The sequence below is a fragment of the Mixophyes fleayi genome, chromosome 10 (genome assembly GCF_038048845.1).
Source record: "Mixophyes fleayi isolate aMixFle1 chromosome 10, aMixFle1.hap1, whole genome shotgun sequence".
NCBI classification, from domain to species: Eukaryota; Metazoa; Chordata; class Amphibia; order Anura; family Limnodynastidae; genus Mixophyes; species Mixophyes fleayi.
In genome coordinates, this window is record NC_134411.1 from 35,511,111 (window position 1) to 35,524,963 (window position 13,853).

Below are 13,853 nucleotides of genomic sequence, written 5' to 3' on the forward strand. Positions count from 1 at the left end.
AGGAGATTTACATGTAGAAACGAGATGGGTAAATTCTTTATACAAAGCGATCCAGGAGTCACATGATAAACGGTCTATTTATTGAAGAAAACGGTTAGTGCAATTAGCGCTTCATACAAAGATACAGGTTTTGCTACATAAACACTTATGTCTGAGACCCCTAAAATAAAGAATATAAAGCAGCTGTGAGCAGGGGGAAAAAATACATCATTCAACCCATTCTCGGCAACGCCACAAATGGAAGAGATTGCAGTTCATGGAGATGCGGCACAAAAGACACAGTAATGTAACAATACGAGCGAGACCTGAGTACAACTGAGATTGTGTCTGACATAGGACAGTGACCCCTAGTGGCCTGCCTGGCCTATAACACACGGCTAGGCCCGTTGGCATCTGAAAGACTTGGCATGATTGCAACCACACAGTGGGCACATACACAGATTATACAGCGGCTCCTCTCCTGCGTGCTAAATAGCAGAGCTAAACTGCTTAAAGGGCCTCTAAACCAAATGCAACTTGTCCAATGGAAAAAAGAGCAAGTAGCAATATCGATAATTAATGTAAATATACATTTCATTAAACTTAACCATTTCATTTGAAAGTATTACACTATTGACTTTTATATTAGTGATTTTTAATTAGGTTACAGTACTTGTTAGCCTAAGTAGTACTGCTGCAATTGCTATATACAGAGAACATTTGGCTAGTGGTTAGATCTCCTATACAGCAGGGCACAACGCCACCTGCAGGTTGTAAGAGGAATTGGTCTTCTGCATCTGCTGGTAATTTTGATCCCAGTATCTCGCTGATTACCTGCTATCACTTTGTGTTTCGTACCGAGAGCTCCAAAGGAATTTCAATTTTGCATTTATTCATAAAGAGACAAATTATGGGAACAGTTGTTTGACGGTATGTTGGCTGGGACTTGTAGTGCCAAACGCTTTTTAATGTGTTTTTTTTTTTTATTAAACCCCTTTAAACTTTTCAGGGAGTAAACTAACAACAGAAGATTTTACACATCAGCCTGATGGGGGCAATGAAAGTATTCTTCTCTAGGCACACTAGACTTCCTGTCATTAAGCTTATTATAGAGGAAAAACCTCACTTCCTGTTCATCTAACTAGTCGCCGTTTTACATTGGACCTGGCTGTATTGGGCCCTTTAAGCAGTTGAGATACCAAACCAACCTAACATACGGTAAGTGCACTTAGAGGATTGCATACAATCCCAGTAATAATATAATAATCTTTCATATATGCCACAAATATCCTGTAAATCGTAGTCTGGAGGCTGATAGATATCTCTATTTAATATATGGGTATTTACAAACAAAAGGGTGAGAAGCATTTTCTGCGTGTGGGGAGAGGGATAAGTTCATAAATCTTTCTTTATGATCTGAATAATTTATCGACCAATCTGTTCTCAGAACAAGAGCCATATTATATACCTATAAAAAGAAAATAGAAGTCAGACTTTACACTGTATAATGGGAGTTTTGACCTGTGATACAGTAGCAAAAAGGTTGAAAAACTCTGACAAGTAAAATTAGCCAGAAATTCATTTATCGTGCCTCAAATTTAAAAAAGGCCCTTTTTTTTTTGCAAATAAATTGTTTTTCTCCCATATTATTTCATGTTGTGATTCCAGTCTCCATCTGGTGGCAGCGCAGGGAACTGCACTGGCAGTGGCTCAGTAATGTGCGTCTCTGATGAAGCGGGTGCTATCGCTTTTTCATCTTGGGCTTTTCCGGCTTTGTTTTTCGGTTTAATTCCTCCTCTTCTCGTCTCAGCTCCTCTAGATCCTCCTGAATGCCTAATCGCAGGCTGAGAGGGAGATAATTAACACATTATAATCAAGTCTTGCAATTAGCAAACCATAAAGTGACAATTGTACGTCCTTTGATGCCATGTGATTTGTTTACTCTCATCATCTGCTCCATCTACAGAAACAGTGACACCACATCAACAACCGATGATATGACGCCATTTGTACATATAATTCGTATTTACACATCCTGAACAAGAGGAAGTAAAATCAGTTTTTTTTTATTTAAAAATAGACAATTGGGGCTCCAGCAAGGAGTAATGCCTCTGCCCATCACGCTGCACCAGAGTCAGTGTGCCATAGAACTATTACAAGTGCCAGCTGTTACCAAGCTGGGCCACGCCATGTTGGCAGACTGATACTATGGCACGATGCCCAATATTAGACTCATTTGTGGAAGCCCAATTTCACCAGGAGGGTCCCACCATCACTCATAAGGGGGAGTGGGTCACTGTTCCATACAGTGGATTTGTCCTTTATTATATAGAATTTAACTGCAGAAAACCGGTTCCATCTTTTCTGCCCAATTCGGTGGCAAAATAATGTGTGGTTTTCATTTAGCAGCAGGATGGTGGAAGAGGCAGGTTCACGACTGCGGAGATCCATCAGCCGCTCAGTAGTGAAACGCTCCCTTAGGTTAGCGTCTCCCTCGCTGCGCTCTCACTACAGCTTTTCAATCATTAACCGTTAAATCCCAGGCTTCGTTCACTGATGTTTGTCTCTAAATAACTATGAACTATTATACGGTTATAAAGTTTTGCGTTGCCCAGATACCCTTCCCTGCAGGCCACAAGTCATCCTCGGTGAGAGCAATGACTGAACGCTGGCAGATCACATACCTTCTGGCCTCCTCTTTCTGTTGTTCTCGGAAAGTGCTCTCCATGTACCGCAGAGCGTAGTCACTCTCGTCTTTATACCTGGAAGTAGGAGCAGAGAACCTCAGAACATACAGATATCACATCACTCACATCGTCTACAGTCCATTGAGAGCCCCATAAACTAGCAACATTTACGTAAATGTTTTCTAATTGAGAAGTACGTTGCAGACATCCTAAATATCATGCTATTATTGTCTCTACATTTTATTTTTGAGAGAATACAGGAATACTAAAGTGTCTTCCCAAAACATGCATCTACTATACCTGTGGAACTACAAATCCCAGAAGCTAACTTGTAGGACATGCCGAGAGGCATAGCCTGCCTAAAGCTAGATTGGACCTCAATAAGGATGACAGATGTATATTGTGACTAAACAAAACGCTGACTATTTTCCATTATGTTCCAAACTATATTATAGCTTTATTTTTTTATACCAATCCATTGTACTCTGTAAAATGCTAAACATATCATATGTAGATTTGTTGACCAGTCTAACTTTCAATATTAAAGACATGCAATATGTTTTACTGGTATAATGATTATGTTCTAGATCACCCGTTTAGTATTTATACTGTCGTGCTCCCTCTACGCGGCTACTTACTTCGTTCTGTCGTAGCCAAATATCTCCCGGATGTGCCTGGAGATCTCATCCTGGGGCTCTCCTCCATCATCAATGAAATCTTCCATATCTGAGTCAAACTCCTCGTCATCAAGGACTCGCTTATAGGAGCTAGTGATGGGTGGCAGAGGGGGACCTGCACAAAACAGAGGGGACAAGGATGGTACAAAGCTGCTTACACCAAAAATGACACCATGACAAGATCAACAACACACGAATGTAAGGTTTGTACCCATGTGTGATCGCACACCTTTACCTAAAACATTAGCATGGCCTCCTCCAAAGTAAAGCTCCCCTAGTATCTATTAGGTGAGGAGCCTTCCCCTGAGACGACAGCCGCCAAGTTAGTAACTACTACGGATAGTTGTGATGGTGTCGATTGATTGACTGACAACGCCTCATCTGAAGCATTATTAACTCCCGTTTGTGCCACCAAGTCTCAATATTAAGCCAACATTGCATATTCAACACAAGGGGCATCCACAAGAGGGCGCTAACAAGAGTTGAAGGATATTCAATGGTGGTTCTCAAATTTAAATAACCCTTTTCCCTTACTACTGGCTGGTAAAAAATAAATAAGGGCTTAAAGCAATACAGAGCCATGTTTTTCCATCATCATTTTGCTGTTACTTACAGTATTTCCGGCATTAGAAGCCGACATCTTTACTTACTAGATCCTATTTGTTGCACATTTTGTCTAAACAAAATTTGTATTTTTGTTTTGAACCCTTTACAAGCATAAAAGACGTTTGCAGTGTAATCCACAGGAGAATATTACCGATGACCGTATATAATTTTATTTACAAGCTGTTGGCATCGCTCATTCTACGCTCCGGAGCAGAGTAGTCACGCAGGTCATAGAATCAGGGAAATGGCCAGAACAGACACCGAACATTCTAGAACTCTTATTATGCAAATCCACAATGGTCGGTCCCACATTCGGGAGCACTATGTAACAGTTATGTAGGTGAAAGCTATATTTACACAGCAGTGTGGATTCACATAGCCCTGTACATTAGGCATGTTGAATTTTTATCTTACATACCTGGAGGTCGTGGCATAACTCTATGCCCAGATGGTGGTGGTCCAGATCTCATTCCATTCATTTGTCCAGGTCTTACTCCATTTACCTGCCCCGGCCTCATTCCATTTACTGGTCCGTTGGCAGATTTAGGAACAAAATTTTTTGATGAAATGGTTTCAGACACCACTGTACATTTGGGTTTTGATCCAGACCCCATTACCGGATTATTACCCGGCCTTCCTGGAGCAGAATTAGGAGGAAGTCTTGAAGAACCCAAAGTTGGGCCACCTTGTTGGCGCACAGATGATGATCCAAGTTCTCTGCCCGAAGGAATGACTTTAGGCCTACTAGCCGACGAGGGGGTTCCACCGGCTGGTCGGTTAGACCCAGATACGCCAGATGGACGTGCAGAACTTAAGCTGCTGGTTGAGTGTCCGCCTCTACTTGGATTTGTTGAACTAGAGCTGCCAAAGGGTTTGACCGAGCCAGAGCTGCTAGAGGGTCGTACAGAGTTGGATCCAGAGCTGCCAGAAGGGCGGACAGAGCCAGAGCCGCCGGAAGATTTTGTGGAACCCGAGCTTCCCATTGGCCGGGCAGAAGCAGAAACTGGTGCTCCAGAAGGACGTCCAGAACCAGAATTGGATGATCCAGGGGGCCTTGAATTGCTAGTTCCACCTGAAGGACGCACAGAACTGGGACCAAAGCCTCCTGGTGGCTTCCCAGAACTTGACCCCCGAGAAGAGACAGTCTCTTTAAGCTTTCCATTTGTGCTGACCATACCTGATCTAGAAGACGAAGATTGCTTAGCACCAAGTTCTTTGCCAGACGATGACTTGGAATTTCCATTAGAGGAAACCTTTGAGACTTTACTGTGGGCAACAGATACAGGTTTCTCTGATCGGCTGCTCATATCGGAGTGTTTCTTAATTGTCCCTTTTTCTCCACTTCGTACTCTCTCATGACTACTACTTTTGGACACAGAGCTGTTCTTTAGTCTTTGGTCCTCGGAACGGCCTACTTTGGAAGAGGAATGTTTATCTGAAGAGCTCTTACTAACTTTTACAACCTGGCTGTTCGTTTTTGCTGGTTTTTCAAAGGTTTTCTCAGTTTTCTGAATTTTTCTCTCTAAAAATTCTATTTCTCGGATTTCTTCGGCAGTCCTTGGTCTTTCAAAGTTCTTTTTCACGGGCTTCACAATTTCCACCGGTTCGAATTGTTTTTTCTCCGCCAGTCGCAACAATTCCTCAAAGTTCATGGCTGGCGGAGGAGGCTTCTTGACGTGGGAAAACTTCTGTTTTTTAGGTGGTGGTGGGGTCTCTTCAACCTCCTCCTGCTCAGACTCGGTCTGTGAAAATTCATACATTTCCTCCTCGGTCAAGTAGTCGTCGTTCTCAGCGTGACCGCTGGCATTGGGGTGCTTCTGTGGGCTTGAGCTACGTTTCTTAGGTTTATCTTCCACCGGAATGCCGTTGTAGCCCCTGAAATTGTCCTTGGTTCTAGAAGCCATTGCCCTGGCTTTCTTGTCATGTTTCAGCTCTTTGCGTTTCGCCAAAAGCTCCTCTTTCATTCTTTTTTCTCTCAGTTCTAGAAGGTGAAAGAACAATATGAAATGCAAAAATGGCAAAACGTGAACTGTGGTTTGTGTGCGAGTAAAGGGGAGGTTCACGTTCCTTATAAATACACAAATCAAGGCTTACATACTTTTCTACAAGTTGGCCTTGATCACACATTTGTTTGGGTCTCTGCGAGAAGCATTGGAACGTTCTGCTCACAGACGCAGCATAATAAGACATAGAAACGCCAGTAAACTCACTGACGACGAGTCTGTCACCCCACTATGAAGAATATGGAGCTATATACGTCAGAGGCTATAGGCCCCTACAGACATGGCAGTAATTGTTACCTTTCTGGCGAGTCTCCTCATCTTTCTTTCGGAGAAAAGCCTGAACTGCGGCCGACTGTACTCCTTTCACCTTGGGGTCCTTCTTAGGAGGTCCCACTGCCAAGCTGTACCGTTTCTGTCAGACAGGAGAAAACACTCATTTAATCACATTGCCCCACAAGCTCCTTCTCCACAAAACTTCCAATACAACTAAAACGTCTTCAATAAGCAGAGTCTTAAGAACAAGTCTAGTGGCTCAGTGGTTAGCACTTCTGCCTCACAGCACTGGGGTCATGAGTTCGATTCCCGACCATGGTCTCATCTGTGTGGAGTTTGTATGTTCTCCCAGTATTTGCGTGGGTTTCCTCCGGGTGCTCCGGTTTCCTCCCACACTCCAAAAACATACTACTAATTGGCCGCTATCAAAAATTTACCCTAGTCTGTCTGTGTGCGAGTATGTGTCTATATTAGGGAATTTAGACTGTAAGCTCCAATGGGGCAGGGACTGATGTAAATGAGATCTCTGTACAGCGCTGCAGAATTAGTGGCGCTATATAAATAAATGATGATGACGATGATGAGAGGATATACGGATTTTGATAGTCTTAGAGGGAGATTTAATTGGCTGGGATGTCATCGTGATATCCCGCTACGCTATTATGGTAAGGAACCTTTGCTCATTTCCCCCTCGTGCCTCTAAGAGGTATGAGGAAAAGTGAGAGGAGATTCCGTTCTCAACATCAGCAAAACGTCTCTGTGGACTGTTCGAGACATTGCGCCAAATTGTTCACAGATTGGGGGTGTTCACAGATTGGCCAGACACCAGGCTAATTCCTCAACGCATGGGTGCTTCCTTATTGTGTAATCTAGCCATTGGCTGCCAAGATCTGGTAAAGATAATCCAGACATTCACTCCCGGGGCAGCAGAGGCTGGGGCGATTGCTTGCAGCCTGAAGGGGGGGTTCCAATTACCTAGAACTTCTAGCCTGTAATATGTTAGCGAATGTGGGGACATTGACCCATGAGGCTGCCCTGCAAATCTATGTGATGGGAGCAGAGGCCCTTTCTGCCCAGGAGAAAGACTGCTCAACAACTGGCTGGTGGAGCCATCGTACGCTTTTCTATCCATAACCTTTCAGCCATACCCGGACAATGGTAAAATGGGGAAAGTTTACTGCCTCCCCTGGGAAACAAATTATCTTCTGGTTTGTTTACTTAACTGATTAAACTGAATGAGAAGAGTCACAAGGCTTCTAATATAACCTGATCTAGAATACACTGTTAAAGTTCAGTAAATGGGGTGGATTGGTTTTAACAAAGCCCCTTATCTCATAGGCTGTAAATGCATTTTGCCAGGGCCATTACCATCTGGTTCATGTCATTGTATGTAACTTGTCTGTGTTATGGCAGCTTCTCTGCTTCCTCCAGGGGACAATCTTAAGGTGATGGTGTTAGGGAGGTGATATGGAAACGTGCATCACATAAAATGTGACAGGTTCCCTTTAATACTGAAAACATTAACACCAACAAAAGCCAATTTCTAATTGTAATCTAATTATGGATAGAGCCATGAAAGCACAATGTGCCAGCTGAGTACAGCGTGTGCCATGTCTAGCTCAGACACCATCAGTACCAGAAAACAGACTTCCATCAGGGTCAATGTCAACTAGATCTCAGGAAGTGTCTGGGGAAGAATCACTAGGCAAGAATCACTTTAGACAATGTTGGCTAAATTGTGACACTCCAGGTGTTGTGAAACTACAAGTCCCAGCATGCTTTGCCAATATATAGCAGCTTATTGCTGGAAGGGTATGCTGGGACTTGTAGTTTCACAAACACCTGGAGTGTCACAGGTTAGCTAACACTGCACTAGGACAATGTACCTGTGTGGAAAGAATGGGGCTCAAAATAAGTAACTAGTCAACCGGTTTCAAGTCTGTAATAAAATCAATCACAAATAAAAGTATTCAGAAGTCACTGTACATAAATATATGCAGCTTAGGGCTGATGTTACAATGTAACAGGGGTCTGTGTTCCTCTCCCAGTGGACACAGCTGCTGAATGATGAAACGCTGTCATCATCAGAGACAGACGAGCAGCTCCCTGTGCTGTAGGGGTAGTACTGGGGCTCGTTCATTCACACGCTGGGAAAAACCGACCTGCTCTTAGTGCTGTTTTATTACCAATACAACCTACTATACTGGTAGCACATGCATGAGAAGTGCTCTAATATTACAAACTGAGCGCTCATTTTACAACGCAAAACGAGCCCGTAAGAACCCATTCATTCATCCTATTCTTATTGCACTTGTCAGGCGTGAAAACAGCGATATCAGCAGTTAGGTGTAAACAAGCAGTTATAGAGCAGCTGCTGTAACACATTCAGTACTGACATGTAACGTGGAATAGTTGGAAGTCACAACGGAGGCGTATTTATAGCTACATAATTATACTTAGTTAGGGAAGAATGAAGTTGGCGGCTGGAATGTGGTTTTGAATCTTGGATACTACAATTATCACCTATTTATATAGCACCAACATAGTCAGCGGCGCTGTACAGCCAGAAAGTTCATTAACATCAATCTATGGAAGCCAATCTGGTGAGAATTAATCTATCAGTGCACTATTGTACTGAAGACAAGATACAAAAGCCATACGATAAATACCCTACATCTCATTTTATGCTACTTTACATTAAAAAGAAAATACAAAATGGCCCAATATATACGTGCACTTAAAAGCAAACGTACATGTACCCTATACAAGATGTGGCTTATCCACATGTTCAATTGTCCGCCCGGATAGCCAAGATCAGTCATTAGGATCATTGATCCCTATGGTGAATTCTCCTCACTCCCATCTGAATAAGTCTTCCATGGATTGAACAGAGGTTAGTAAGAACTGTAACTAGGGTGCTGCACCAACACATCATTTCCTGGAGTTCTGACTAGGATCTGAGAGTAACGCTGTAGTTACCACCATGCACTTTCAGTTATAATCTAACACCTGTTCTTAATATATGGTGAAATCCCAATTACCAAGATCAAAACCAGAACTAACTGGGGTCAACCCACTCACCACAAGACGTTTATTTATTTCAGTCTATTACAAAGAGAATCCAAACACTTTGGGCTGTATCAGAGAAGTTCAAATTACCATAATTTCTAGAATGCAAAACAATAACTCATCCAAACCACCACTACGATGTGACAAGTCTACGTTCACACAACTGCGGCAGCTGTTACAGGGAAGCCAAAGAATCCTAGGCTAGATGTAGCGTCTGTCGGGGTGCAATAGGCCAATGGGAAGGGGGGGGGGGGGGGGGGGTAAAAACCGTCCTCATTAAGTGCAGATTAGGTGCAGGTGTGTACTTATTGCTACACTGAAGTGGGAAAATTTAATTTAATTTCGTGGGATGGATTATTTAAAGGAGATAAGGGGATGGAGAGGGGAGACAGACGTTTTCTTACAGCAAGACACGAATCCGGGCAGCTCTGAGATCTGACAAAGCTTCAAGAACGCGATAGTGACACATGTTCTACAGCCAATCACATTGCCCCTCACTCACGAGTTTATACTAAACAGTATTTTTAGATAAAAACTAAAAAGTCTAAACGATTAAAGGGTGCAGTCCTAAAGTAGGAGGAGGTCGGGACAGAAACCTAGATGCAGACTAATTTTACAGGCATGCTGCCAAAGGCAGCGAGTTCAGCGTGTCCTTTATAGTTGCAAGTAGGTGGAAAGTTGCACATAGGGGTCCCTTACAGTTGTCAATGTGTGGGAGCAGGATAACCGGTGTGTAGGGCACGGGGGGCGGGGGGTGGTGGTAACAATTTACTTTTTAATAGAGCTGCAATGAGGTTTCAGAGTACCAGAATGAGATGCATTTATCTCTTTACTTGCGGATTTAGGGGTCTTTTAAAGAAAAACAAAACTTCAAGGGGCATATTCAATTAAGCGCAAAATGCCTCCGGAATGGACCCAAAGGCACTTTGTGTTACTGCATTATTGCGGATTTCCCGTCGCCCCCCCCCCCCCATAGGGCTGCAAAGGAAAGTCTGCGCTGTGGCGCTAGCGTAACAAACAAAACCTGCTGCCGCAATATTGTGGCTTAATTGAATATGCCCCCAAGTGTTTGACAACAAAGGTTACATGGATACAAGGCGGTGTATGGATACACAACCCAGTAATATGGCATCCTCTGTGCTGGAAAACAGCAGACCCCCAAAAAATGTCCGATCAGCTTATAAACACGCAATCACTATGAAAATGTACTTACTATTCTCACATATAACAGGTGGAAAGTAGTCATGTGTATAAGCATTAATCACCTAAAGACACACACACTTCCAGCACTACAATGAGCCAGCTCAGAGTGCTATGCTACCTACACTACAGCTCAGTGTTGGCTAACCTGCGACACTCCAGGTGTTGTGAAACTACAAGTCCCAGCATGCTTTGCCAATATATAGCAGCTTATGGCTGGAAGGGTATGCTGGGACTTGTAGTTTCACAACACCTGGAGTGTCACAGGTTAGCCAACACTGCTAAAGCTGGATGACTGAGATGAATGACTGTAACCAGACATTTAATAAACGCGCGTTCACTAAAAGGACATTAGCTGCCAGGGAATTAGCAACAAACACAGGACCTAATAGAGGGCAGCATGTGGATGGGTGGCTGAAAATAGCTCACAACCGAATCTGCTGGTTGCCAGAGCAGCCAACAGATGATTTAGACAGGCAGCTGCTGACGAAGCACCATCCCCTCCCCCCCAGAGCCCTGTGTAGTATTAAGCTCTCTGCAAACATTACTCATGTAATTAGTACATGTGCCCTGTGCTGCTGCATTTACCAACTTGCATTACAAAGTACAAATCCAATAAAGATCAGGTTGTGGATCTGGGCTCCTATTAAATGCTTACAAATCCCCAGGATAGCCCTTAGGCATCTACTGTCATATCTTACACATGTCCCCTACACCCCCATAACTTAATGTTCCTGACCTGGCAGCTGCTATTCACCTATATCTAACACTTGTCGGCCATTATACCTGGGACAAAAGCACATTGTCGCTCAGCTGTGACCGGACACAAATCAGCTGTTACTTCCAGAACAACAACCATCACTGAACCACAGATTCACTTTTCTTCAGAAAAAAAGTCTGCAGCCCAACTGTGGGATGTGCAGTTCACTTTCTAATTAATATATTTCCTAATTGTTGTTAAGTATTTAATATGTAAAGTCATTTATTTAGAAGAAGCCACAAAACTCCACAGTACCAGTCGGGATAATAAATCATACAAAATAAAAGTCAGAGACACAGACACAGAACATAGAGACTGACAGATAAGGTGCAGACATGAGACACAGGGTAGATATGGTCCAGCTGGTAAATAAGATAGTGAGCTGGGCAATAGCTGACAAGATTAAACTGAAAAAGTCAGCGTTTTAGTCCCATTCCAATACACATTTAGCGAAAGCCTTTTCCGAACCCCGTCAACATTAGTCCCCAGAGACAGAGTTACCCCATCGCCAGATAACTATTTACACCAATACCCCAGACACCAACTATTTTACTCCCTCCTCCTACGCTGGGCAATTATAAGCTATCCAACCCCCTAAATATAAAATTATAACAGAATTAAAGAAACATAGAAACTCCAGCTACCCCTAACAAATCATGGCACCCCCAAACACACAGCTGCTCCTTCTTCTAACAGAGAATGGTATCCCCTGACACACAGCTGTCCTCTCAAACATCATGGCATCCCCAGGCACACAGATGCCCCCTCCCCTCACAGACCATGGCATCCCCAGACACATAACTGCCCCCTCCCTTCACAGACCATGGTATCCCCTGGCACACAGCTGCCCCCTCCCCTCACAGACCATGGCATCCCCTGACACATAGCTATCCCCCTCACAGACCATGGCATCCCCTGACACATAGCTATCCCCCTCACAGACCATGGCATCCCCTGGCACACAACTGCCCCCCTCCCCTCACAGACCATGGCATCCCCTGACACATAGCTATCCCCCTCACAGACCATGGCATCCCCTGACACATAGCTATCCCCCTCACATACCATGGTATCCCCTGGCACACAGCTGCCCCCTCCCCTCACAGACCATGGCATCCCCCGACACATAGCTATCCCCCTCACAGACCATGGCATCCCCTGACACACAGCTGCCCCCCTCCCCTCACAGACCATGGCACCCCCAGGCACACAGCTGCCCCCCTCCCCTCACAGACCATGGAATCCCCTGGCACACAACTGCCCCCCTCCCCTCACAGACCATGGCATCCCCTGACACATAGCTATCCCCCTCACATACCATGGTATCCCCTGGCACACAGCTGCCCCCTCCCCTCACAGACCATGGCATCCCCCAACACATAGCTATCCCCCTCACATACCATGGTATCCCCTGGCACACAGCTGCCCCCCTCCCCTCACAGACCATGGCACCCCCTGGCATATAGCTGCCCCTCCCCCCACAGACCATGGTATCCCCTGGCACACAACTGCCCCCCTCCCCTCACAAACCATGGCATCCCCTCACACATAGCTATCCCCCTCACAGACCATGGCATCCCCTGACACATAGCTATCCCCCTCACATACCATGGTATCCCCAGGCACACAGCTGCCCCCTCCCCTCACAGACCATGGCATCCCCTGACACATAGCTATCCCCCTCACATACCATGGCACCCCCAGGCACACAGCTGTCCCCCTCAGACCATGGTATTCCCAGGCACACAGCTGCCCGCTCCCCTCACCGACCATGGCACCCCCAGGCACATAGCTATCCCCCCACAGGCCATGACATCCCCTGGTCACAGCTGGAGCTCACCGTGGAGCCGTCATTACTCTGCTTGGCAGCCGCCACCTTCAGGACGTTGTAAAAATCCATGCCGAGCCCTCCCGGGGACACGGGGAGATCAGGAATCCGGCATCCAGCCCTCCCCCAGCCTGTGACACCCGGCGGCCAGGACCAGAGATTCCAGCCCGGGGAGTGACGCACTTCTCTGCCAGAAACTACGAGAGCTCCCTCTGTCGCGTCATCAATCTCCCTGACGCCACTTCCGCCCGTAATGAGGCCCGCCCCGCCCCCATACCTGCCAGCAGCTTCATTCTGGCGGAAGTCCTGGTCTGCCCTGTTCCAAGATGGCCGCTCCATATCACCTCATTCCCGAGACCACGTCTGGCGGAAGTCCTGGTCTGCCCTGTTCCAAGATGGCCGCCGCTTATCACCTCATATCTAATCTAAAACCTGTATCTGCCTCTGGTAATGTGAAAGCCAATAAAATATGACTTGGAAAAAACTATAAGTGGACATTTGTTATTTTTTTTGCAGTGAACAGTAGAAATAAAGGAAAGGATAAAAGTAAAATGAAATACATATACCAAAAAAGGTGCATAAATCACAGTGCATTGCTTTGCTAACCCATATAGTGGGAGATTTATCTTTCTTTTTAGTAGGGAAAAGTGGAGGTGTTGCCCAACCAATCAGATTCTAGCTTTTATTTTCTAGACTACTAAATGAAAGCTAGAATCTGATTGGTTGCTATGGGCAACCAATGGGCACCTTACCTTTTTAGAAAGTTTGATA

General features: G+C 44.9%; 1 protein-coding gene across 1 annotated transcript; it reads right to left on the reverse strand.

The window, feature by feature from the left end:
- Window positions 1-58: 58 nt before the first annotated feature.
- Window positions 59-13,316, reverse strand: SPTY2D1 (SPT2 chromatin protein domain containing 1). The gene is made up of 6 exons (XM_075188402.1): window positions 13,095-13,316; window positions 6,250-6,364; window positions 4,368-5,930; window positions 3,305-3,458; window positions 2,664-2,741; window positions 59-1,823 (listed from the first exon to the last, which is right to left on the reverse strand). The coding sequence occupies exons 1-6, from the start codon at window positions 13,152-13,154 to the stop codon at window positions 1,721-1,723; spliced, it is 2,073 nt and encodes a 690-aa protein (XP_075044503.1). The 5' UTR covers window positions 13,155-13,316; the 3' UTR covers window positions 59-1,720.
- Window positions 13,317-13,853: the final 537 nt, after the last annotated feature.

Excerpts from the sequence above, each read along its gene's own strand:
- SPTY2D1 (XM_075188402.1), bottom strand. The coding sequence starts at position 13,154 with ATGGATTTTTACAACGTCCTGAAGGTGGCGGCTGCCAAGCAGAGTAAT. Across the intron at positions 6,365-13,094 it reads AGAGTAATGACGGCTCCACG|AAACGGTACAGCTTGGCAGT; the intron begins GTGAGCTCCAGC and ends CCTGTCTGACAG. Across the intron at positions 1,824-2,663 it reads CAGAAAGAGGAGGCCAGAAG|CCTGCGATTAGGCATTCAGG; the intron begins GTATGTGATCTG and ends TCTCCCTCTCAG.